The sequence below is a fragment of the Hippopotamus amphibius genome, chromosome 1 (assembly GCF_030028045.1).
Source record: "Hippopotamus amphibius kiboko isolate mHipAmp2 chromosome 1, mHipAmp2.hap2, whole genome shotgun sequence".
Taxonomy (NCBI): Eukaryota; Metazoa; Chordata; class Mammalia; order Artiodactyla; family Hippopotamidae; genus Hippopotamus; species Hippopotamus amphibius.
In genome coordinates, this window is record NC_080186.1 from 105,529,055 (window position 1) to 105,556,343 (window position 27,289).

General features: G+C 40.5%; 1 protein-coding gene across 5 annotated transcripts in view; it reads left to right on the forward strand.

The window, feature by feature from the left end:
• The window catches only part of PDE4DIP (phosphodiesterase 4D interacting protein), a 203,585-nt gene that overhangs the window by 100,837 nt on the left and 75,459 nt on the right, over positions 1-27,289 (forward strand). For 2 of the 5 annotated variants that reach the window (XM_057720817.1, XM_057720809.1), the window contains exon 1: positions 20,879-22,331. In XM_057720817.1, coding sequence (XP_057576800.1) covers positions 21,207-22,331 — 1,125 coding nt within the window. In that variant the 5' untranslated portion in view covers positions 20,879-21,206. Of the gene's footprint in view, positions 1-1,009; positions 1,134-1,268; positions 1,449-4,557; positions 4,676-20,833; positions 22,332-27,289 lie in introns of those variants that run through there. The other 3 variants (XM_057720826.1, XM_057720836.1, XM_057720811.1) reach the window with 3 other exon arrangements.

A 27,289-nucleotide genomic window follows, 5' to 3' on the forward strand; every position in this document is an offset into this window, starting at 1 on the left:
ATAGGAACTCAAGATAAATATAGTCTCTGGGACAGTGCTGAGTAGTGTCCACTATCGACCAAGGAATTCTATAATCTTTAGGGAAGTTCCATTTGGTCGCTGTGGACACAACCTTCTGGGCCAAATATTAAAGTACTACTGGGCGTGGATAGAGCAGATTTGATTTATCATGAGCCTGTGAAGGTTCAGTATTGTTCTGTGCCCCAATGACAAGAAGATGGTCCATGGTTCTCAACAAATGGCTTAAAACAGGAATAAAACCAAACCGGAATTAAGATCATTCAGCACCTGATACTGCCCCAAAATTTCTAATCCTCGGACATCCAAAGGCAGCTGTTGTTAGTTATAAATAAGCTGGTGACACCTTACCCGCTTCATGCTAGTGCCTGGACATTCATTCCTAAGGACATCAGAGAAGCAGAGCTGGGCCAGAACCCTGAGCTTCCATAGATTAAATGTCTGCTTTCTGCATGGCACTGTGGGAAAACTGGATAGAACTCTGGGTAGGTGGCCTAGAAACAGGACAGTCTATGGGTTACTGGCTGTAAAGGAGAAGAACATTTTTGTGGCTGTCCAAGTGGATATTCTGTTCCAGCAACCTAAATGGAAGGAACACTCTAAATTCAAATAGCAAGAAAGGCAAGGAATAAGCAAAGCACTCTGGGAGAGCAGGCTTAATGGGAAAGTCCAGTTGTGAACATGGACGCTACATTCGAAACCATTTGATGCCTTCCTGCCTTTCAAATGACCGATTCTCCTCTTGAAGCTATAGCAATAATGAAGTCTCTAGGGAGTCAAGGACTCATACATTCTGATTGACAAGCTACACAAATTAGAGTTCCTAAAAGATTACCTGAAAAGTTGGAAAGAGCAGTTCCACAAATAATTGCAGAGGAAAAAATGCTTCATTTTTCTTCTCATCCACGTGACTGAATTACCGAAACAACCTTAGTGGGTCCGCTTGCTAAACTATATGACTGGCTCTGACTGGGTGATGCTCTGGTTTTAGCGCTGATGGGAAGAATCTCAACAGCCACAATGAAGCTGAGCTCCGGCGCCAGTTTGAAGAGAGACAGCAGGAGACAGATCATGTTTATGAGCTCCTGGAGAATAAGATCCAGCTTCTGCAAGAGGTGAGCATCCACGGCCAGGGGTCCTCTTTTGCCTCTTTCCCGACTGCTCTGCTTCCTGGCATTCACTTTTTCCCTCCCTAAAGTACCTGTGTTTGCAGCCTTTCAGTTGTTGTTCTTTTTGCATTCTTTTTGCAGGAATCCAGGCTAGCCAAAAATGAAGCCGCGCGGATGGCGGCTCTGGTGGAAGTGGAGAAAGAGTGTAACCTGGAGCTCTCAGAGAAACTGAAGGGAGTCACCAAGGACAGGGAAGATGTACCAGGAGACCGGGTCAAGCCCGACCAGTACACTGAGGCGCTGGCCCAGAGGGACAAGTAGGTGCCTTTGGTGCTCTATTTGCTGCTTATCTTTTGCCTGTTCTCAAGCCTGTAAGAGTATATAGCAGCTGCACTCTTCCCTTTTAATGCCTTATGGTGGACGTTCACCATTACCAAGACTATGGTTCCCACAAGTAAAGAATCTCTTTTTAGGGTTGTGTCTTTAATGGTATCCATTAACAGAACTGACTTGTTGGCAGTCAGGAAACTTAAGTAGGTATATGTAGAACCATGATCGAATGGTAGTGAACAAGAGACATGGATTCACTTACTCACATTTATTGAGCACTGGCTATATGCCAGACACTGGGCTAAGCACTGAGTTTACAGAGATGAAAGACCCATTTTCTGTCAAGACACACATTACACAATTTTAATAAGTTCTCTGATAGAAGGAACATGGGATGCTCTGGGGCATATAGGATTGTCATCTATTCCAGACTAAAAGAGCAAGGTGCCACTGAAAGTTTCCTGGAGGAGGTGAAACCTGAGGTGAGTTTTGAAGAGTGAATAGGAGTTAGAAGAAGGAATGTAGGAAGTGGGTGGGGAGGGGAATGTCCTGTGCTGGGAGAGACACCACTTGGGGGAGACACAGGGAAGGGCATATTTCAAGATGTGTAATTAGTGCTATGTAACCAGAGTAGAGGGTCTGGGGAAGACTAGTGAGAGGTAAGCTGTATTGGGAATAGAGGGTTAGGTTGTGTTGGTTTTGTATATAGTAAGGAACTTGCATTTTCTCATAAAGTTAAGTGGGCAGTTGTTGAGGCCACCACTGTGTCTTGGTTACTATAGCAACTTCCTAACGGTTCTCTTTTCTTCTGGTCCTACCCTCTCCATTCCATCCCAAACTAACAATTCAGAGCAGTTCTGAAGTGGGAAGTTCAGCAATATGAAACTGACAACTAATTTAGCCTCTTCGATGCATGATACTACAGTGGCATAAAAAGTCTTAAGTGGTTTTTAACTGAATAGGTGAAAAACACACAAGGTACCCACAATGACCAGTGTGATCTTTTTTGAGACATAAATCTGATCATATTATTGCAGAGCCATTTAGAAAGTTCTCCAGCATCTTTAGGAGATAAGATCTGTTCTTAGTGTGGCCATCAAAGCCTGTCATGATCTGACCCCTGATTTCCCCCAGACTCATCCCCTACCATGACCCCTTCACATTTCGCTGATGGCAGACTAGTAATAATAATGACAACTAGGGTTTGTTGGGTTTTACTATACAGTTGAGCTGAGTACTTTACATTCTTGTTTAATTCTCCCATAAAGTTTAATTCTCTCATAAAGTTAACAGTCCCATGAGGTAGGGATTATTATATTTTATAAATGAAGAAATTGGCATTTAGAGAGTTATGTAACGTGGCTTCCAGCATTGCTGGAATCCAAACCTTGAAGGCACGCTGCCTCCGGAAGCATACAGTGCTGTGTCAGGTCCCCAGAATTTTGCTTGTTCTCTTCCTTCTGTGGGAAACATCTGTGTTTTTCCCTCCTGGCGAGCTCCTATTCATTCTTCAAACCTCACAAAGGCATCAATGGTTACTTCTGTGAAGCCTTTTGTGACAGCAGAATTGTCTTTATATTGTTGTTATGTTTTAGATGCACAGCCATTAGTGTACAATTCTCTTCTGTTGTTATCTTCCCTGCTAGATACCCTGAGACTCTCTCTCATATCTGCATTCCAATAAACACTTGTGAAACCAAAAAAAAAAAAAAAAGGAGGAAATAAAGAAAACAAATGCATACCTGACAAATAAATTGAGGGAGTTCATGTTAAATGGCCTTGAATAGCTTTGTGAAGTAGGAGACTAGATCATCTGTAGAGACTGAGGAGCAAAGGGATGAGCAAGGTATGAGGCTTGAGAAAAGGAGAGACTTCCTAGCACAGATACCATGGAGAAGCTGATACGGAGTCCACAGTCAACGTCGTAATTATCATTACCGCTTGCATTCTGTTTTTAATGTTTAATATTCTCTCATAACGTTTTTAAGTTTTTAAAGTTCTTTCCCATCTCCAAATCTTAGCGGGTCCTCATACCTTAATTTATCATTTGTCTATGAGGTTCCTACTTGACTTTCTGGTACCTTTCACCTTTCTGCTATTTCACTATTTTCCTGCCGAGGTGCCATCACTGTCTTACAGAGGAATAATAATCACAACCGGAAGCATTTCATCCAGCACCAGCACATTTTCCTAGGACAGGTATATCTAGTACTCAGAGACTTACACGCAGAGAAACAGCAAGAGGTGCCTTGCACACAGTAGGTGATGAATACCTGTTGATGTGAACCTGTGGTTTATATATATATCAGCACAGCATGCACAGTCTTTGACAACTGAATTCTAGTCTGAATTTCCAGCCTCTTTTCCCTTCCAGTGACTCTTCCCCATATATCTCGTATCGTCATCCCTTCATTCCTGTATTTAAGCTCCTCCCTCCGAGCCTGGAAAATAACCCCATCTTCAAAATCTCTTCTCCTGAGCTTCCCCCAGACTCCTCCAAGTCAAACAAATTACTTCTTTATCTTTCCTCCTATAGCTGCATGGCAACACTCAGTGTGCTATTTGGCATACCCCTCTGGTATGGTAGCACTTATTATATTCTATCTGTTGATATATCTGTGCCTCCCCATTCCCCAAACTGTTGGCACACACACCGAAAGAATTTAAGTTTCTATAGAGCAGAGATTGCGTGTTTTCCAACTTTACATTCCCAGTACTTGGTAGCGTGCGTTGAGTTATATACATAATGGTTACCTAATAATTGTTTTTTGAATGGAACAACAATAACAATAGAAAAAAAAACACCACAACTTCTGGCCCCTTCTTCCAAGGGTTTTATACCTATGGTGTATAGATCCATGGACTGGCTACAAGAAGTCTATGAACCTGCGACAGTGTAAGCAAAAAACCATTTGTGTATATATATTTGGGGGCTGGGGCAGGGAATACATGGCTTACTGAAGAAAAGTATCAAAGAATTCAATGACTCAAAAAGGTAAAAACTTACTGTACCGGACCATGCTATCTTTGGAGTGAGCTGAAAAATAAAGGTAGTAGTAGTATCATGACCATAATTGTTCTTACTTTTTCTTCTCTCCAGAAGAATTGAAGAACTGAGTCAGAGCCTGGCTGCACAGGAGAAACTTGTAGAACAGCTATCTCAAGAGAAGCAACAACTGCTGCATCTGTTGGAGGAGCCAGCTGACATGGAGGTGCAGGTGAGGTCTGGGCTGTACTTCCTGCGGCACTTGCTTCATGCTTTCAGGAGCCCTACTTTATGTATATATATGTATTAGTGTTCCATTGCTGTGTGAGAAACTACTACAGACTCATGGTTCAAAACAACATGCTTTTATTATTCCACAGTTTCTGTGGGTCAAGAGTCCAGGCATGGCTTAGTTGGGTTTTCTGCTCAGGGTCTCACAAGTCTGAAATCAAGGTGTGAGCGGAGCTGCTTTCTCGCCTGGAGGCTCAGTTAGGGAAGGATCCACTTCTAAGCTCCCTCAGGTTGTTGGAAGAATATTTCTATGTGACTGTAGAAATTATGGCAGCTTGCTTCTTCACAGCCAGCTATGGAGAGAGACAGTCTCTTGCTTCTCTCACTTCTAGACACTTTTAAGAGGTTCGCCTGATTAAGTCAAGCCCATCAGTGTACTATCCCTTTTGGTTAACTTAAAGTCAACTGAGTAGGGACCTTAATTACAGCTGCAACACCCCTTAACTTTTGCCATATAACATTGCATAACTGTATAGTGATATCCTTCATCTTTGCCATGTTCTATTGGTTAGAAGCAAGTTACAGGTCTCTCCACACTCTGGGTGTGGACACCAGGAGGTGGAGATCACAGGGGCCATTTTAGGATTCTGCCTGCCACACTGAGTGATGTATGACTGTGAAGAATGTATAATGTGGTTCTAATATTGAACAGAGAACCCTCACTGCTGTGTAGATAATTGCATTAATCTGTGTTGTTGTTCTTGGAGATTACCTCAAGGGGAACTCCCCTCCTACATTCAACTTTTAATTTACTAAAAAAGATACTTCCTGAAGGAACCCTAGCATCTATCTGTGCCCAATCAACATAAACAATTACTAGGTATTCTTACAAATCTTAGATCAACGAAAAAGCAAAACAAGTGCAGTTTAATTTATTGGTCACATATACAAAGGTTAGAATCAGGATGAAAAGAGCAATGCTAAAAATTAGCATAAGGCAGTGTTTCCCCACCGTTCCCGTATCATGACAAAAATAGCAAATAATAAGAAACGTAGAAAATGACGATTTACAGCATAACCAAATTGCTTAAAACCAGTGACTTTTCCTCATTTTTCTCATTATCAACTGCTCTTTTTATTATTCAAGTAATAAATAGGAATTATATAAAAGTCTGCAAATTCCAATAAGCAAAAAGAAATTAGTTTTCAATAGTTATGAGTATAGAAGAAAGAAAATTTTAAAAATTGAGACCCTACAATAAATTCACTCATTAATTATAATTTAAAAAAATAGCAAATGATAGTATTTATTAGGTGTAGCAGAAATGAATGGAACTTCTTACTTGAAAGTGGCCAGCCTGGGGGCTTAGGCCACGATGAGGGCAGAAAGCTCTGGTTAACAAACTCAGGAAATGATGTGTATGCAGGTAATTTGATAGATATGAGTAAAAAATAAAGTTCATAGGCTTTTTGCAAGATACATATTGAAATATATGGAAAATCCCATATGATTTTTTAATTTGAAATAATTTGGCTGGGAATTAAAAGAATTGGATTTCTATCCTTATTTTATTTTATTCTGTTTACTTAGTTAGTTAGTTAGTTACTTACTTACTTACTTAGTTATTGGCTGTGTTGAGTCTCCGTTGCTGCACGCAGGCTTTCTCTAGTTGCATCAAGCGGGGGCTGCTCTTCATTGCGGTGCACTGGCTTCTCATTGCGGTGACTTCTCTTGTTGCAGAGCACGGGCTCTAGGCGCGTGGGCTTCAGTAGTTGTGGCTCACGGGCTTAGTTGCTCCGTGGCATGTGGGATCTTCCTGGACCAGGGCTCGAACCCTGTCCCCTGATTGGCAGGTGGATTCTTAACCACTGTGCCACCAGGGAAGCCCTATCCTGATTCTTTCTGAACTGTGTGACTATGAATACATCACTCTCAGCCTCCATGTGTGTAACATGGAAAAATTAGCTCAGATAATCTCCAAAGTAGCCTTTTGACATTCTATTATGAGTCCAGCATCATTGGGGAAAGTGTATAGTCTCCAAGGTAAGCACTTTAAAAGAAAAATACATAAATTCTGAAATAAAATCGCTCTCATTGTTCTAGTTTTATATTTACAGACACAGATATATTTATGCACACATACTTATTTTTATCAGTATCTTTGGTAAGCACTGAGATGGGTATATGTAGTTCATTATTTGCAATGCTAATAAGGGGGAATGGATTGGTTTCAGTTTTTAAAACAGACTTGAAGAACAGAAAAATTATAATTTCAAAGAGACTAAATTATTTACAGTCTATCCTAAAGGAATGCTTAGAATAAGGTTAAGTACCTTGTTCTAGAGGATAATAACACTGGATGAGCAGAAAAAAGAAATACATCGTCACATAAATTGTACTATATTGATATGCTTCTTTAATGTTATGGTACCTATTAAAATTTATTATTGTTATTGCCCAACTCTTTGTACATTTATAAACTTGATTACATTGTGCTGTGAATTCTGTCAACCAGTGTTTCCCAACCTTTTTCATAGAAAGTTCAGTTTCATAGGAGATGATTATGTGTCTGTGTTATGAGGTAAGTGACTGAGGCTGGTCATGGCTGGAGGTGATTACCTGTGGGGGTGGCATCTCAGCACAGTGGTGGGCCACTGTGAGGCACACTGGCTAGAACACCCAAGTCGGAAAGCTCTGCCACAGGGGGCCTCCTACAGTAGGTCCTTAGAGAGATTAATGGTCAAACAGTTCTCCCTCTGGACCTGTTAGCCTTGCACATAGAAAAACTGTTTTATAGGCAAAGACCAAACTCAGAGTTGTCAATTTGTGTTATTGCTCCCCAGGAAGATTATGACAGAGTGTGAATTATTCAGGGCAAATTGGTCACAATGAGAATTATATCTCACTTTAGTCTCCTAGATAAAAAGAAATATTGAAGCACTTTCTGTAGCATCTTGGGATCATGTAGTCACACTCAAATGGCTCAGATTATTATAATATAAAACCTAGAAGTAAACTCACAGGATTTCTTAAATTCCAAGTATAATTTAAAATATTTATCAATGAATATTCAACAGCTTTTCTGTAATGATAACATTAGCACATATGGTAGCATTTTCTTTGTGCCAGTTGCTGCTCTAAATACCTCATATGTTAACTCAAATTAATGTAAGCCTCAAAGCAACCCAGTGAAGTAGATACTAAACCACATGAAATATTAAGAGATTAATTTTTTTTTAATTATTTTTTTGGGGGTACACCAAGTTCAATCATCTGTTTTTATACACATATCCCCATATTCCCTCCCTTCCTTGACTCCCCCCCTCGAGTCCCCCCCACCCTCCCCGCCCCAGTCCTCTAAGGCATCTTCCATCCTCGAGTTGGACTCCCTTTGTTATACAACAAGGGGAGATTAATTTTTAATAAACTAATGTTTAATAAGTAAATTCTTGAGTACAACTATATTAAAGGATATAAAGAAATAGGCTGGTGCTTGTGCTTGTATGGGAAGTCACAGCTTCAAATGCAGTCTGGTACAGGCATGTTATGTTGGCAATTCAAAAATGGCAAGTGGTAGGGACTTCCTGGGTGGTCCAGTGGTCAAGACTCTGCACTTCTAATGCAGGGGGCAAGGGTTCGATCCCTGGTCAAGGAAGTAAGATCCCACATGCCACACAGTGTGGCCAAAAAAAAAATCCAAACAAACAAAAATGGCAAGTGGCAATGCCAAGGTGAAAAACTCTTGGTAAATTTCTAAATAAATTAATTAAATAACTCCTTTAATTTACATAGCAGTTTAACTCATAGAAGATTCAGAGTATAGTAACATTGTGTTCCTATATACAACAGAATTAAGTCCTAGGTTCAGAAGAGTATATAAACAATTTGATTACCTCTATTAGTGCCCAGTGGAACATTTGAAAGTCACTCAGATTTTGGAACAATGCTTTGTCCTGCTCATTGCAAGTTATGTAGCCCCCCTAGCCCCACTCATCATTGAAACAAGAAATACCGCCCCCCCCCCCCCCCCCAAATTTCCAAAATGCACTCTAGGCTATGGATGCTCGGTAAGAACCACTGGTCTAGGAGGTCCTGGCCTTCAAAGGGTTTAAAGTCCAACAGGGGATTGGCATGTAAACAAAGAACTAAAATGCAGCGTGATAAATGAACAGAGAGAAATATACACGTTGTGCTAAGAGGACCTAGATATGAGAGGGATGAACTCTTTGGAAGTCCAAGAAAGCCTCAGTTGGAAGTCAGCCTTGACCTGGGGCCTTAAAGGCTGAAAGTAGAAGGGCATTCTAGGCAGGGGAACAATATACCCAATGGTGTGGAACACACTTAAGGAATTGGGAGTAATTGGTGTTACCAAATATATGATAAGTGTTGGAGAATGATGGAAAACATAGCTAAGGACTTCATGTTCTAGGCAATGAAGGATTAAAAATTAAAAAATTAAGCGAAGGGAATAAAAGCTTATGAGTTGCATTATAGAAAGCTAGTCCTGCTGGTTGTTTAGATGGAGGATTGACTGAGTAGGTAATTGATGTCACCTCTTGAGACAGCAAATCATGGTTTGATGCAGCTATTCACTGCTTCAACTGGCCCATTCTGTGAATTAGGTAAAGGTAAAGAATATTGTAAGACCTATTATAAAGCACTTTGCCTGTACAGTGATGTGTGACAACACTTGTTATTTGTGATACCTGAAGCCCTTGCTGTGGGTGTTATGCTTGTCTGCTAATAGTAGCAGCATTTTAGTTCTACTGTATTATACCCAGTCTGCCATGCCACTTGTCACTACAGGGGCCATACTTCTACAATGTGGAAGGCACAAGTTCAGTTTCTAAGCTCTGGGCCTGCTCCACAGAGGCTGAAGAATTTCCTTCATCTCCAGCAAAGCCACCCCTAATCCCCCTTACAGATGTTAGGGAATGAAGGAGCTTGATTTCTGAGGACTGATTCACTTCCTCCACCTGCCCCCAAACCCCTCACAATTGGGAACACCACAGTTGGGCTTTAGAAGAAAGAGAGCTTGCAAATCGTACACTTCTAGGTTTGAGTTGCCCAAATGAAAAACACTCATCTTACCCCACCTCACATAGATGAATATTTCTCACGTGATCCCAGTATGAACGTCTGGACTGGGATGTAATCTCAGAGTTTTACCTCAGAGCCTTTCTTCCTCAAATATTAAGAGTTTTGATAAAGATTATTTGATTTAATTGATTTTGCTATCTGTCTAGCTGTTCGCCTTTTCCATTCCAGCAAAATATTGTACACCATCTATTTTAGCTGGAGCGTACCTGTAGAATATTTATGAACTTCTTTTATATAATTAACTTCACAGAACAACAGAAAAATGCTACAAACTTGACATACCACAGAGTGACAGCACTCCACGTTTGCTGTCAGCGCTCCACATCCGTTCAGATGGACAGCGTGCTGTGACTAGAGTGCTCAGGACTTTTGTGATGGAGCTGTCATGCTGCAGCAACTTGTCTACATCTTTCTTACTAGGGAGTCAGAAAATCTAATATAGTGCAGTTTACAGAGCGTTTTTCTCTTCCTTAGTGAAGGTGTCCACAGAGTTGCAGGGAAAAGCTGTCCATTGTTCCAGTTATTGATATTCTCTTTACAGCATGGTGGAAGCTTTATCTCAAAGAACTTTTTAAATGAGACCAGACCTGGGGGGTATGAAGGCAGTGGGAAGATAATGTACTTGCAAAGGAATGTCGGGAGAAATTCTTGTTCTGTTTCTTTCCTTTTTTTTTTTTTTTGTCTCTCCATTTCCCCCCCCGCCCCCAGTATTATGTAAGTGCTATTTATTAATGTGTAATTACACTGTCGTTGGCCTCAAAAATGAAACAGGACAGCAGAATTAGGGAGAGGCATTCATTAAGCCACCAGGACCTTCCTACTCACACAAAGCAGTAAACACTCAAGCCATTGCATTTATGGAAGCTAATGTAAATAGCACTGCATGCAGTAAGGCAGATTTCCTAAAATAACAAACATTCCAGTGTTACCATGGAGAGATCTGCCTGTAGAGGTTAAGGCAAGAATGCACTCTGAATGCTCAAGGCAGAGACTGAAAACGTTGCAGGGATTAGCAGCTCAGGCAGCTCCAGCCAGCTTCATGTAAGGAGTTTTTTTTTTTTTTTTTTTTTTTTAGAGCAGCTTTTCAGTATCCCCTTCTTAAATTGATGAATATTGAAGCTGGAGACTCGGTTTACACATTCTCATTCAACATCACTGTCTCCCAGACAAACCTTCATTGGTAACATGTCTCAGAAACAGGCTTTATCAGCTGAGGCAGTCATAGTTCTGTTAGAGCAGGAAAGGAGGTAGAAAAATGAAGGGCTTCTTCATAGCTTTATTTATTGAGCACTTACAATGCACAAGGTACTGTAAGGTGAAGGAAGAGGAAGACAAAGATATACAAGGTTTAGTCTCTGACTTCTAGGGATTACAATCTAATTGGAAGGTAAGAAAGTCACTGATGGAAACAAAGTACAAAGCAGGAGAGAAAGGAAGGACTCAGAGGCTAGGGTGGGCAGTGAAGATTCTGGTCTATAAGGCATGAGTAGGATTTTAAAAAGAGATAAAAATAATAGCCATGAATTTATTGATTCTTCCAGTGGTTATCTACTTAGATTGAGGAACACACTGTTCTAAGTACCTCAGAAGATAACAAGATGGGTAAAGTGTGGTTCCTCTTCTTAAGGAGTGTACCAGCTGAAGGGGAGAAGGCAATATGGACAAATGACACACACATTACTATAGGTATAAAAAGTGCTTCGGAAGTTCAGAGAAGAGAAAGATGTGTTTTGAGGAGATTAAGAAAGGCAGCTTAAAGGCATTACTTGAAGGTTGGATAGGATTTTGACAAGTCAGGGTGGTAGTGATGGGAAAGAACGTTACAAGTAGATCAGAGAGCGGTAGGGAGGTTTAGGGTGAGGAAGTAGTAGTTACAATAGTGAGGACATGCAGGAAGTCGGTGAGTTTAGGCTAGAAAGATAGGGTGATGCTAGAGTCAGAGGGCCTTAGATGGCAGCTCAAGAGGTTTATGATTGTGGGTGAGTGATCAGGTCTCCAGGTTACTATGCAGGAAAGTGATATATCTGAAATCTGTTTTAGAAAGATTAATCTGGAAGGAGGAGTGAGTAGAGGAGAAAGAAGGTGAGACGACGAATTATTACGGAACTATTACTTAAGATAGGTCACTAGAGGGTAATCAAGAATGGAAGTTTCGTGCTAAGGCAAAAGAATGAAATAACATTTTAAGATACAATAAGCCATTCATTCATTCATGTAATCTAGTCAATGACTGCTTATTGAGCACCTACCATGGCCAGACACTGTTGCAATTAAGTGCTGGAGAAACAATAATTTGTTTCCCCTCAAGAAACTTATATTCTAATAAGGGAGATAGTTAAATAACCACATAATTAAACAAACAAATAATTGCAAGTTGTGATGAATACATTGAAAAAACACAAAGAGCAAGGATTGGCAAACTTTTTCTGTACAAGGCCCGATAAGTAAATAATTTAGACTTTGTAGGCCATAAAATTTCTGCTGTTGTAGCACAAAAACAGTCATACACAATACATGAAGGACTTGGCATGGCTGAGTTCCAGTAAAGTTTTATTTACCCAAACAGGCGGGGGTGGGATTTAGCTCACAATCCATAGTTCCCTGAACCTTAATAGAGAATTAGGAAGAAGGAGGGGGAGGCACTTAGGTAAAGGGAAGATGGCAACCAAGAGTTGTCTTTCCTGGGGCACTTTTGAGATGTCTCTGACACAGACAGGTGCAGATACAAGTAGGTAGTTGGCCATTTGAGAGTTGAACTCAGAGGCGAATTCCGGGATGAAGATATTCTTTTAGTGGTTCTGAGCATCAGTTTCAACGTCTGTTGAAAGCAGGGGCACTTCCCACACAACACTGACTGATTCTTGAACACAGCAGAATGTCCAAGAATTCAACTCAGTTCTGACACTACCTACCTGGAGATAGCATCAGAGTCCACAGGTTAAGGATGCAGTCTTACAGGATCGCCTCCACACCCCTCCCACTGCTCCCTCCTCCTCCTCCTTCCCACCCTTGGGCTTCAGACAACAGTTGCAATCCTGGTTTATCACCTGTACTTCTGACCAGCAATAGATTAGAGGTTCCAACAACCCCTCCTTAGACTTCAGACACCAGTCACCAGTCCAGATTGTTACATGTACTACTGACTGGCTATAAATTAGAGGTTTACATGACCCCTTCCTCGATTAGATTAATTTGCTAGAGCAGCTCGCAGAACTAAGAGACACATTTTATTTACTGGATCACTGGTTTATTGTATGAGGATATAACTCAGGAACAGATGGGAGATATATGTAGGGCAAGGTGTATGAGAAGGGGTGTGGAATTCCTAAACCCTCACCAGGCACAGTACTCTCCCTGAATTTCCACGTGTTCACCAACCCAGAAGCTCTCTGAATCCAGTCCTCTTGGGTTGTTATGGAGGCTTCATTACAAAAGCATGATTGATTGAATCATTGGCAAATTACTTAGCCTCCAGCCCCTTTCCCCGCTCTGGAGATTAGGGGTGGGACTGAAGGCTCCAGCCCTCTAATCACGTGGTGGTTGACTCTTCTGGCAACTCCCCCCCCCACCCACCTTGGGTGTCCTAGTGGCATTCCAAAAGTTATTAACATAATAAAAGACACCTTTGTCACGCTCATCATTTAGGAGATTCCAAGGGTGTTAAGATTCTGTGCCAGAAAGGGGGACAAATCAAACATATATTATTATAAATCACAATATCACAAATATATATTGGAAGTTACTGATATAAAGATGTTAAAGGATGAGACGATATTGAAAGAGAATTAAAAGAGAGAGGTGAAAAAGGCCTAGGACTGACCCTCATTGAACACCTACAAAAGGTTCATAGGGGTATGACTCTTACTCTGAATTCACTAATCCAGTTATGCAGGAAATATCACTTTTACTTTCTTTAAATCAATTTAATGTTACCCTGAGTCCTTATCCTAATCAGGTTGGTGGGAAATTAAATTCTATTCATTTGGTACTTGCTCCTCCCCACTCTCTCAGTTATGTGAAGGTGAAAGTCCCTCGGCTTTATCAGGAGATTACATCAAGGAGACTGCTCTGGTCATTGGTCCATCACTGAAGCACCCCTGCCCCAACACACATCCTAACTGCTTGCTACATTAGACTCTTTTATGGAGCCCCTTGACCTAGACTTTAGCCTCTCCAAGTCACCCGGTGCCTTCTCCCCCCAGGTCCTGCTGCTTCTGCAGGGAACTGACAATGGAGATGGGTCCTTGTTACTCGTTGACCCTCCCCAGTCTCTTCCTGTTTGGGGTGAAATCTCACCCTCTCCTCTCTTGTTGACCTCAAAGACATTACTCTCTCTTCTCCTCCCCGCTTGGTCACCTGGCTTAATCTTCTCATTGCATTTAGAATTTTATCCAAGTCAGGAAACGTATTTGACTTCAGACAACCTCCGCTCTTTGCTCTGCAAAAACTCCTGAGTCAAGGGCCTTACCATCAGACTAGGAAAGAGGTAGGTAGGGGTATACAAGTAACATACTATGTCTCTATCCAAAAATTTACCCTGTCACCATTTGGTTAGGGAAGAAATGTGAGATGAGCTGAAAAAGAAGTAGACTAAGATCGTTTTGTAGAGACACTGAAATGCCGGACTAAGGGTTTTGGACTTCACACTGTAAGTAGTGGACAATTATGGATCTTGACTATGAATGTTCTAGAAATAGTATGCAGGATGATTAGAGGGGTAAGCTTTTAAGGCTGTGTGACATGACTCATGTTTCAGGTTTTAAGCACCTGAAAAGGATAGTGTAGGGAAAATGTGAGACAACATTTCTGAACACACTACAGATATTCAGAAATAGGGTTAAAAAGAATTTAGCATTTGGCCTGATAGGGAAGGGTTCTGAGGAGTTAAAGCTAACAGCTCTTTAGTTTACAGGTCTACGCTGTTGTAGAAAATGATATGCCTGACCTTGTTTCTCCTAATCCTTCTCTAGATGTTGACAATTCGTGAAATTCTGTCCCCCTCTCACCTGTGTTTTGATTGTGAAAGAGGTTGACTTAGTTTTTTCACTTAGTTTTTTCCTCCGTCCCCTAAATCCAGTATGTCCCAAATCAAACTTTGTATTATCTTTTTGCAAATGGACTCAACTCCCACATTTCTGTTTGTTCAGGCAATTTTTTTCTACCAGTCTTCCAGACCAAAAACCTTATCTCTATTTTTAACCTTTTCTCCCCCTTCATCCTCTCTGCATATGTCATCAAGTCCTGCTGTTCATTCTTTCAAAATGATTCTCATATTTACTACTTTCTTTCCATTTTTATACCAGACCTTTATTATCTCACATATGAATAACAGCAGTGGGTTTTTAACAGGTGTTCCTGTAACCATCCCAAAAGCTGACCCTGAAACTCCAAGCCACCCTGTTATCTGACTAGTTTCCCTAAAGTAAACTTTTCATCATGCCATTCTCAGCTCGAATTCATAACAGTAAGTCCAAATTCTTTTGCCTTTCTCAAACATTAACCAAATTCTGCCAATTCCCTCCACAGCATAGCGTCTGGCTTTCAGATGGCCCTTTATACATGTTCTTTGAGCAATTATTGAGATGTACAGAGTGTATGTATAGATGTATAGAGTAGGATGAACCTGGCCACTCAGATATCCCACAAATCCCTAACATGTCCCTTTACCAACAGGCTAGCATCATATTTAACCCAACTTCCAAGACTTTTGATGATGCTATTTTCTTTTTCTAAAGTCCTTTCCTTTGTTTCCTCCATCCTAAGACCCATCTGAAGTCCCACTCTCGCCCCCTTCACCTATATCAGCTCATACTTAACTTTTTCTGCACTTATATTGAAGTTGTCGGTACCATTTCGTTTACCAATCAGTTATTCTGACTGTAGCATGCACACTCTTCCCTTCAACTACACTAAAAGCTCCCTGAAGACAGAGAAAAAAAAATACTGAGTTTCCATAAATTCTTGCTCATCAGCTGATTAACAAATATTTTGAAATTCACTTAAACAGCTGTGGGTATTTAATAACTTGAAAAACTGCAGTGTTTACTATTTTGAGATCAATTCTGCTGATAACCATGTTACTGCAATCTGTAGTTGAAATGGAAATCTCCTGGTTTTAAAACAAGTGTTTTGAAATGCTGTGTTATTAATTAATGCAAAGCATGATTGTTCCTGGCTCCTTAAAGATTTACAACTAGCAGAGGGAAATCACGCACATGCTTGTGGTGTTACAATAAAGCCTAACTGGCTTTATTTTGATATTCTCGCATTTCCTCATCTGCTTTTGCTTCTCTGCCAGAATTGCTTTTTTTTTTTTTTTTGGCATAGTTTTTAGTAATTAGAACAGCTATTTCCAATGTCATAACTAGGGTAATGAAACCTAATACAACTGGTTTGAGACATGAGGATTTTCCACCTCTTGGAAACTCCCTCCCAGCCCAGAATTAGATCTTAAAAACACTACAACACAAGGAGTACAAAAGTAGCTATGGTTCTAAGAGAATCTTCCCAGGCCCTCAAATCTTAGAGATCAAAATAGAGATAGTGCAAAAGATCCCTACCATAATAATACTTAGGAATCTTGTTCCAAATGGCCATACTGTTTTATAAATTCAACAATTTTGTACATAGTTCTTCATTAATGGGTTTTTCCATTTATCTGCAGAACTTCTGATCCTTTGGCTGATATTTGTCTGAATATACTTTAGAACTATTCAGTAGTTTTCAAAGGGCGGTTCTCAGCAGCATCTGCACGATCTGGGAATTTGTTAGGAATGCAAATTCTCAGGCTCCTTCTCAGACCAACTGAATTAGAAACTCGTTAAATCTACATTCAGCAAGCCCTCCAGGTGATTCTGATGCATACCAAAGGTTGAAAACAACTGTTTAAATTCAATATGTTTATTTTGTAGCTTAGGAAATTAAAGGCCAGATATAAGTGATTTGACTTAGGAGAGACAGCAGATATGTGCTTGTGAATGCACTTATCAATCCATTTTGAGGCAAACTGCTGATATATAAAATTAATCATTTGTTTAATTTATTATAGCTTATCATAATATGAAATCGGTTCTCAGTAAAATTTTCCTTTATTTACCTTTTGATAAGTTTTAGAAGAAATCATCCTGTTCTAAATCATCACAAAAGCCCTAGGTCTCACCTTAACAACATGCTTTGCTTCAATCGTAAATGTATGGTGTGTAATGTTTATAAAATAATATTTTCCAAAGCTCACATGGATAGGAACTATGAAGTTTTGAAGCTGCAATTGGGCCTTCTGTAGAATTTCTTCTGCACTATATTTTCCTAATTTTCAAAGCTATTCTTACAGTAAAGTTATAGGGGTGACTTTCCACCAAAGAAATCCCTCAGATTAAAAATTTATGGGTAATACATTTTTATACTAATTTACTCCTTGTCTTTTTTTAATTGAACTATACTAACATATAAAATCTATAGATAAATGGGCTTCCTAGGTGGTGCAGTGGTTAAGAATCTGCCTGGCAATGCAGGGGACACAGGAAGATCCCACATGCCGCAGAGCAACTAAGCCCGTGAGCCACAACTACGAAGCCTGTGCTCTAGAGCCCAACAGCCACAACTAGTGAGCCCATGTGCCGCAACTACTGAAGCCCATGTGCCTAGAACCTGTGCTCTGCAACGAGACGCCAACGCAATGAGGAGCCCGTGCCCCACAACCAAGTAGATCCTGCTCTCTGCAACTAGAGAAAGCCCGCGTGCAGCACGGAGACCCAACACAGCCAAGAAATAAATTAATTTAAAAAAATTTATAAATAATTCAGTTTAAAGAGCTTTAAAATTATACATATCCCCGTAACCATTACCCAAAACAAGATATAGAACATTTTCATCACCCCAGAAAATTCCTTTGTGCTCCCTTGCAATTAATTCTCATCCTGTCTCGCCCCCCATAACCATTCTGAACTTCTATCGTTATAGAAATGGTTAGATTTTAAGTTATTAGACTTAAATCACACGATATACTGATATGGCTTGTTTCACTTAACATGCTTTTGAGATTCATTCATGTTGTGGGTATCAGAGTTCATTCTTTTTTATTCGTGGTTAATATTGCATTATATGAACATATCAAAATGTGTTTATCTTACCTTTTTCTTAGTAACACAATTTTTTCTTATCACAAAATCAATACATGATTATAGAAAATTATAGAATACAAATGAGGAAAGAAGAAAATAAGTATCTATAATTCTTGTCTCCAGACATAATCACTATTTAATAACTTGTATATCCCCCTGAACCTTTTTTAATGTAAGTTGTCCACATATATAATATATATATCACGTGCATTATAAAAATTCTCAGTTTAGGTTCAAGTTTTACCACTCAGACTCTAAGTGTCTTAAATTGGCACAATTCTTAGTTTTAACTACAGAATATTTAAAAAATAATGAGTATACATTCATTGACCAAATTCAAATGATATATAGTATATAGAATGAAAGTAAATGTTCCTGTTCAGCTCCCATTTTCTTTCCTTCCCATAGGCAGCCAGTGTTAACTAAATACAAAATTGACCAAGATGATAGATAAGAACCATGAAGTGCTGAATTTCTTATCACATAATTTCTAAGCTTCATTTTTTAATTTTTATTTTCAGTTGATCTATACAAAAGTGATCTTTTAGTTTTATAATACCAAATGATCATGTTAGGAATAGTTCTAGTACTCTAGTTTACTATCCATTTTGAGATACGGTCTTTAAATATTTTCTCTGGGAGTGAAGAGTGCTATCTTCAAATTTTCTTTAATTGTTGAGTGATTTATTCCTATCTGCTGTTGGAAGCCTAGCTATGTATAGCTCTCTCAGTTTGTTGATCTTTACTTACAGCAAACAATTTTTTCAATAGTAAGTTGCCTTTTCTCCATTTGTACTGACTTGCTGTTCTATACCAACTATCCACATGTTGTCATTAAAGTTTAGAGACTACAGGTCAGGTGCAAAATCTTATTAAGGAATACAGAATAATACAAAGTATTATTTAGAGTTTGCTGCCCAAGAGCTTTTGTGTCATTAATTACTTTGTTTCATTAGCATTTTCCCCAGTAGAGTGGTTTGCATCTGCAGTCAAAGATGAGGCCTTGATTAATGTCTTAACTTGCACTTTTTGGACTTTTGAGTCCTTTCTGTTCTTTAGGACAATACGTAAGACAGGGTATGGCAGCATAGTGTCCTGGCAGGCCAGAAACTCCTTGCCTCTCTATAGATCACTATAGATTCCAAAGATTGTTTTGATTGTTACTTAATTTCTTGTGACTCTGAAGCTCATATACCTAGAGGCAGGCAAAAATGGCACCTGTAGTGAGTCTTACTTGGAACTATATTTTACATTCTTGGTTTTGGGACCAGAAGATGCCTATTCAGGTGAAATCACAGATGCAAAGTTCTGTAGCCTATTAAAGTCAAAGTTCTAAGGACTGGCCTAAGCTCTCATGATGGAGCTACCAAGATTTTGTTTTGATGATTAAATCAGAGAATGATACAATCTTATGCCTGGAGAGCCCCATAAAGCTTTAAAATTACTTTAAAATATTCCATTATAATATTAAAATAAATATTAGTTATTATTTAATGAGCCAAAATCCATTAAAGCACTTATTCAAATAATCTCATTTAATCCTCAATAAAAAGTTTGGGGGTTTATTATGAGCTTTCATTAGAGGCATCTGAATGTCTTCAGGTTTAGGAGTATGGACTCTGTCCTGGAGATGAGGTTCAGAAATACTTGGACTGTTGCTGGCCTTATTATCTCACAGGGTCAAGTTAGAGAAATCTAGCGTTATTGTAATTGGGAAACATTCTGCTCTGGGAAGACTCCAGATGATTGCTTGGGGCTGTTTTTCCTCCCATCTGGAGTCTGCATTCCTCTCAAGCTAGGGAGAAAATTCTTTATTATAAACAGACGTTGACACCTCGATTACACCTAGACAGAGCTCCAGCTTCTCTCCACTCTTTGTATGCAATCTAAGTTCTATACCCAAGACTGGGTGACTTACTACTGGATAATGCTGAATAAGACAGGAACTAACTGAAGTCAGTGACATTTCCAGCCTCACTTCTGCAGACAGCAGCACTCCCTGATACTCTGGACTCTTGCTCAGATAAACAAGGCCTTTTGTTCTAGTGTTTGTCTGTCTTCCCGTCCCACCACCAAAATAAGGCTTGCAGTCTACCTGAACCTGAAAGAAGATTCGGTGATGGCAAGTTACTCTCAGGTGTCTACATTCTTGAAAAAGCTCATTTTCTCTATTATCTTCAAAATCTTGGTTAACCAGCTGCATTCATGTGGTTTTTGCTGGACTCCTTCTCAGGTGACTGCTTTATGCCCTCTCTCGATTTCTTTTCTGAAAAAGGGGAAATCATCCATGACTGCTAAGCTCAACCCCAACGTCACGAGGGGAGAAACACCCGTCCCCGACAGTCGAGGCGGAGGTTGAACCGAGCCTCCTAAAATCCGCCCTACCTACCACCTCCCCGGTTTATCAACCCCTTCTCCCCGGCCGCCTGTGAAACCCCGGGGCCTTCTAATCCAGGCACCGGACTGGGTAGGGAGAGGAGGTGGGGCTGCAGGCGGGAGGAGGCGGCGCGCAGCCGTACCTAGCGGTGCTGCCAGGCTGCTCCGTCCAGAGTACGTGGCACTACCCGTGGAGAGAGGGGGAGGGGATTCGGCTTTCTCCTCCCCAAGCAGAGCCTCGGGACATCCCGCAGGGGCGGGAGGAAGGATCCGTGGGGGAACTGGTGCGCTTTGGAGCTGAAGTTTTAGCAGATAAAAGTGGCCTGGCGGAGGTCGGCATCCGTCCGACTCTCCGCCCCGGTACACACGGCGAGCCAAGTCTGCGCTCTACCGCGAGAAGCATTGACTAGCTCGGGGGCGAGGGGACGCGCTCGCCACCCCGCATGCGCAGAGCGAGGAGCCGGCCTCCCGGACTACAGCTCCCAGAGGAGTTTGCGGGCGGCCGCAGGCGCCGAGCCGCTGGCGCCATCTTGAAATCTGATCCCCAATCTCTGAGCCTTTGCGTCAGCTGCGGGCGGCCGCCGGTGGACCGCGAACCCGGCCCGCTGAAAGGGAGGACACTGAGGACACCGCGGCTGGCGGGAGAGACGGCTGGAGGAGACATGGCAGGTTCTGAGCGCGGCCTGCGCTGCTGTCACTCAGCATCCCTCTGAAGCGTTTCCGCGCCAGCCCCCTCCCCGAGGGGCGGGGCTGCACACTCCGGTACCCAGAGCCCGCGCGCGGCTGGCGGCGGGGCGCCCTGCAGAGTGGGGACCCCACGGGGCCGTGCCATGGGAGGCCGCCGGTGCGGGAACCGGAACGCAGCCAAGCGCCCGTGAGCGATCGCCGAGCAGCCGCCGCCTCAGGGAAGGTCGGCGCCAACCCCAGGAGGGAAGATGAAGGAGATTTGCAGGATCTGTGCCCGGGAGCTGTGCGGGAACCAGCGGCGCTGGATCTTCCACACGGCATCCAAGCTCAACCTCCAGGTTCTACTGTCGCACGTCCTGGGCAAGGATGTCTCCCGCGATGGCAAAGCTGAGTTTGCTTGCAGCAAGTGTGCTTTCATGCTTGATCGGATCTATAGATTCGACACCGTCATCGCCCGGATCGAAGCCCTTTCTATCGAGCGCTTGCAGAAGCTGCTGCTGGAGAAGGACCGTCTCAAGTTCTGCATTGCTAGCATGTATCGGAAGAATAACGATGACAGTGGCGCGGAGACCAAGGCAGGGAATGGAACGGTGGACATTTCCGGCTTACCCGATGTAAGATACTCTGCGCTGCTCCAGGAGGACTTTGCCTATTCAGGGTTTGAGTGTTGGGTAGAAAATGAGGATCAGATTCAGGACGTACATAGCTGTCATGCTTCGGAAGGCCCCGGAAACCGACCCAGGAGATGCCGGGGCTGTGCAGCTTTGCGGGTTGCTGATTCTGACTATGAAGCCATTTGTAAGGTGCCTCGAAAGGTGGCGAAAAGTATCTCGTGTGGTCCTTCTACCAGGTGGTCCACCAGCATTTGCACTGAAGAACCAGCATTGTCTGAGGTTGGGCCACCGGATTTACCAAGTGCAAAGGTACCACCAGATGGAGAAAGTATGGAGGAAGGGACGCCGGGATCCTCTGTGGAATCTTTGGATGCAAGTGTCCAGGCTAGTCCTCCGCAACAAAAGGATGAGGAACCTGAGAGAAGCGCAAAGGAACTTGTAAAGTGTGACTGTTGTGCAGATGAACAGGCTCCACAGCATATGTGTAACCACAAGCTGGAGCTAGCTCTTAGCATGATTAAAGGTCTTGATTATAAGCCTATCCAGAGCCCCCGAGGGAGCAAGCTTCCTATTCCAGTGAAATCCAGCCCACCTGGAACCAGGCCTGGCCATGTCATGACAGATGGAGTTAGTTCTGGTTTCCTTAACAGGTCTTTGAAACCCCTTTACAAGACACCTGTGAGTTATCCCTTGGAGATCTCAGACCTGCAGGAGCTGTGGGATGATCTCTGTGAAGATTATTTGCCGCTTCGGTTCCAGGTATACAAAATGGCTGCACAGTGATTGACGTTAACTGGCTTCAGGCTTCACATGATTTCTGTCTAGGTGAAGATTAATAATATTCTAGACTTGAGAAAATTAATCATTGAGCCCATTTTTGCTTTACCTTTTGCTTGTGTCGCTTTTAGTAAATGTGATTCACTCAATTTGTTTTTTACTATCCTCTTTATAAGATTATCTATTGGCTTTCCCATTAATTATCAAAATGCACACCTTTTAAGACAAAAGGAGAAAAAGTTCTAATTCACTTTTATCCTATATATAAAAAAAACCATTTAATCTTATTTCTGGCACTAGAACTCTTTCCTCTTCCTTTTCCTACTCCCTACCCCCTTCTTTTTTGGTTTTCATTTTTAGTTTTGTAAGTGTTTTCTCCTATTCTGTAAGAGAGTTCTCTACTTAGTTGCCCTAGAGCATTAAGCCTTTCATCCCCATGTGCACCTCAAACTGATTAGAGCATAGTAAAAGGTTTGGGGGAAACCTGTCAATCCACCAAAGGATTGTAACATCTGGGCAATATTTAAAATAAATTAAGAGGTCATTTGAGGACTAATGATTAATTGTTCATAAAGAGACTTGGGAATTCAAGTGCTGTCATTTAAAATATTAAAACAAAATTTGTTTACAGCCAGTTTGTATACTGAGCTCTATTTGAAGATGTTTGATCTTGAGTTAGGGATTCATCCATTATCGGGTGATAGGAGAGCTTTATCCATTATACTTATGAATTTGTTAATGACTAGAAGATGGCAGTTGATCTTAATTTGAGCTATTTATGTCTGCCCAATTGATTTCATACCAACCTTTTAAATTCAGCTATGTGCAGGGAACTGACAGGTGCTATTTTGTTTCTACAGCAACAGTAAATGCTAGGTTCACTTAACTTTGTGAAACATCTGGCATGTTCTACTTGATACAGATTCTTTAGTGATACCATTACAAAGGTGGGCAATAGAGAAGGCGTTTTTGGAAAGCTTGTCAACATCATCCCAGAAACTTAGAGTTTCTAAATGAAATTGTTGATTTTTACTTGAAATTTTTGAAAAATAGTTCTGTTATGTATAAAATTTTCATCTCAATAAGACGGAGGAATGGCAGAAATATTTTTGAATTTGCAAAAAATTGTCAAAAACAGCATATATTAAAGTGTTATGGAAAAGTATGAATATCCAAAAGTTTAAAATGTGTTTTCATTTGTATAAAATGTTTAGTATGCCTAACGCTTGTGTACTTTTCTTTTGCTTCCTTTTCTGTCATTGAGCTTTGCAGCTAAATTTGGGCTTTGCAGTACAATATTTCTGTGAGCAGACATAGATGTCACAGATGAATCATAGTGTTTTCATATTAGGATCTAAAAGTATTTGGACAGGGTGGGTGGGAGATAAGCTTTTCTCCCCCCTTCAAATATGGCCAATATTGTAGAGAGGTGAAGACTTCGAAAATGACAGGTAAAACAAGAGGAGTTTTTTCTCTGTATTAAATTAAAAATACTCTGTTGGTGCCTGGGCTCAACAAATTTTGGAATTGGGAAGGATTTTAAAGATCATCTCATGTAGGCGCTCAGTTTAGAGATATGGAAAACTCATGGTTTAAATAACAGCCCAGGCAGAGCCAAAGATGCCTAACCATTCTCAGCCAAGACCTTTTTATTCTATATATTAAATCGCATTGCCTGATGTACATTGAATTAAGTAAATACTTATTTCAAATTCAGGACCTTCTTTCTATAACCTAAGGATTGCGGGAGGATTCTTTAGGGATTCTGTGAAGAAATTTGGCATCGTAATGATTTAATGAGCACATTTAAAATATGGTAATATAGTACCTTTAGGTCAAGTCCCTTTACTTCACTAAATTTAGACATTAGAAAAAAATAGACCTTTAACACAGCAATGTATGACTTTTCTGCTGTCACCTGGCTTACCATCTTTACTGTTTGTAGAATAATAAAACATTGAGAGGCAGAAGAAAACATCCAGCTTGAAAAATCGTGGCATTTGGTTGCTATGCCATTTTCTCCAATAATTAACGGTGTGAAGGGAAATAGATTAATTAAGCTCAAACTGTTCATAGATGAAATGTATGTTTTGGATCCCGGATCTACTGTTTAATCTGGTTGACTTTTAAGCTCCTTAAGGCCTATTGTGCTTTATGGCAAAAGCAGATCCAAGTGGGACAAAGGCAGACTGATTTTTGTCTGTTTCTCTGAACAAATGTGAATAGAATAGAAAAAAGTGTCAATTATTTTTGGTAGTTCTCTTTTTAGTTTGTAGAAAGAAAACACATGAAAGAGAAAAAATTTTCCTTTAGCTAAATTCTACTACAAATATGAAGAAAAGCTCTTATCCTAAGAGCGAGATTGTTCTATAAGGTCATTTTGATTCTTTTGTTTAATGTGGTTAGTGTTAAACATCACCATCAGAATTCCTCTTTTCTTCTTTTTCTTTCTCTTCTTTCTTATATTAAAGAAAAACAGCAACAGTGTAGTTCTCCTGCTTACTAATTTTCTGATATTATGCAAACTGATTTATTTGCCTCCTGCAGAGTTTATGTCTGAAGACCCAAGGTTGTCAGATATCTAAAAAACGGTTTGAAGCCTTATTCTAGCTGGTAATTTCCTTCTTTATTGTCTGGCCCTGAACTACAATAGCAAAGCTATATAGGAGGGGTGCAGTCCCTTAGTGAACGTTAATTCAGGTCTGGCTCATGTGCAGTTTGTTTTCTATCTAAATTCAAACAGCAAGAGATCTTTGCTTCAAGCCTTGCAATGGCAGAGCCTGCTCTTGAATGACTGTGATAAATTTATCCCTTTCTATAGCTTAGCTATATAACCCAGATCAGGCCCTTTGGAAGGTGTAAGCATTAGATGCTGGTCAAAGATTAGGCCTTTAATTCTATGGTAGTTGATCATTCTTGTGTATCCCCTATTACTAACAATAGGATAGAAAATTATAGTAGCTTGAGCCCTGTGACTTGCTATTATGACTATGAAAATGTCAAGAAGAATGCTCTTAATCCAGAAGATCTAAATAACTGCCTTTTAGCCTAAAGGTCTTGCATTATGCAACATTCGGCCTGGAAACAGTTCTCTTTTCTGTTGCTGAAAAGCATTTGTCCTGAGTCAAAAGCAACTGAATTTAAAAGTATATTATGATTACAACATGATTTTAGTAACTGATAGCCTGGAGATTAATACCGATTCAACCAAATCAAGTATTACTGATTTCAGGCTCTACAAAATCTTCATAGGAGTGATTGGTTTATGTATTTGATATATCACAAGAATTCATTATGGGCTATTTACTCCGTGGGACTTTGCTAAGTGCTCCTTTGCAGACTTATCTGAAAGGACATTTTCTTTTCTGAGATTTAAAATAGTAAAGTGTTAAGAATAAAGAAGAAACAAACATCTTCCAGCCTTTAGGTCAATACATTACATTTATCAAATTAGGGGTTTCCTATGACGACTCATGCCAAGATGGGTTCAGCTGAGATCCAGACTCATTATGTACTTTTCTGCGGCATTCTTTGGATTTAAAGTTGATATGAAATACCTAACATCTACCTTTTTAATCTATTTATCTGGTCTTTTTTCTAAGAGAGCCACTGAGAGATTAGAACATTGGGCTGGGAATTAGGAGACAGGCCTATTTTTGTTAATGTTGTTTTTATTGTTCTGCTCATTTTACTAAATGAAAACTTTTGGTCCGAACAATATTCCAGGCATTATGGAAGGCAATGGGCTTATAAAGATGAAAGAGAAGATACCAACTTAACTGCATTTGGTTTAATTGGATCGTTTTCCCGATTTCCAGTGTAACTTTAGACAAATTACTTAACTGTTCTAAGTCTCCATTTCCTCAAATGTAAGATAGGATTGTACCAGATGGCTAATTTATAAAGTGTCCTTCACAGCTCTGAGATTCTTTGGTTTAAAGTGATTAAATATGACCATTTAAACCTTGAAACTATTTTATTTAATTCTGCTTGTTACGATTTAAATTTGGAAAATATCTTATAATAGATGTTGTTGGAAAGTTGTTTTATACCGAGGAAGTAAGAAGCCAAGTTTTGTAGAGAATGTTTTATCGTTAAATAAATGATATAATTATTTATCCGTTAGAATTGTTGTAAATACCTATTAAAATAGTTACCTCTCACGTGGTGTGACATAATGCACATCGCTTCAGGGCAAGGCTCCCTGTTACACCCACCACAACAGATATGCCAAGTCAGTATTTTCTAGGAGTCATTATGCTTGCTACTTCTCTCTTTCTCCCTCTGCACCATCCAGTCCCATTGACTCTACCTTCCAAACATATCCAAATCTATCCATTTCTCTCTCCCTCCATTACTGCCACTATAATCCAAGCCACTGTTATCTTTCCCCTGCAGTACTGCAGCAGCTTCCCAGCTGGTCTTCCCACTTCTACTCCTTCTCTCCAACAATCCATTCATCACAGAGCAGCCTACTAGACTGATCTTTCTAAAATTTCAGAATGATGGATTACTTTTCTGTGAAAAACACTGCAGTCTGTTCTCATTTCAATGGGAATGAAATCCATTACCTCAGATGCAGCTTCTGTGCACCAGATCTGGGCCCCACCTGCCTTTCCACCTCATCGTGTATCCCCATGCCCTGTGCCCGTTATGCTCTAGCCCTGTGCTATCCAGCAAGGCAGCCGCTAGCCTTGTGTGGCTGCTGAGCACTTGCAGTGTGGCCAGTCCAAATTGAGATATGCTGTGAGTGTAAAGTATACCCTTAATTTTAGAGACTTATGGAAAGAACGTAAAGTATCTTGTTAGTTTTTATATTGAATACGTGCTTATGATAATATTTTAGATACAATATATTGGGTCAAATAAAATGTTTTATTAAAATTAAGTTTACCAATTTACTTTTACTTTAGTCCATGGAGATACTGGAAAATTTAAAA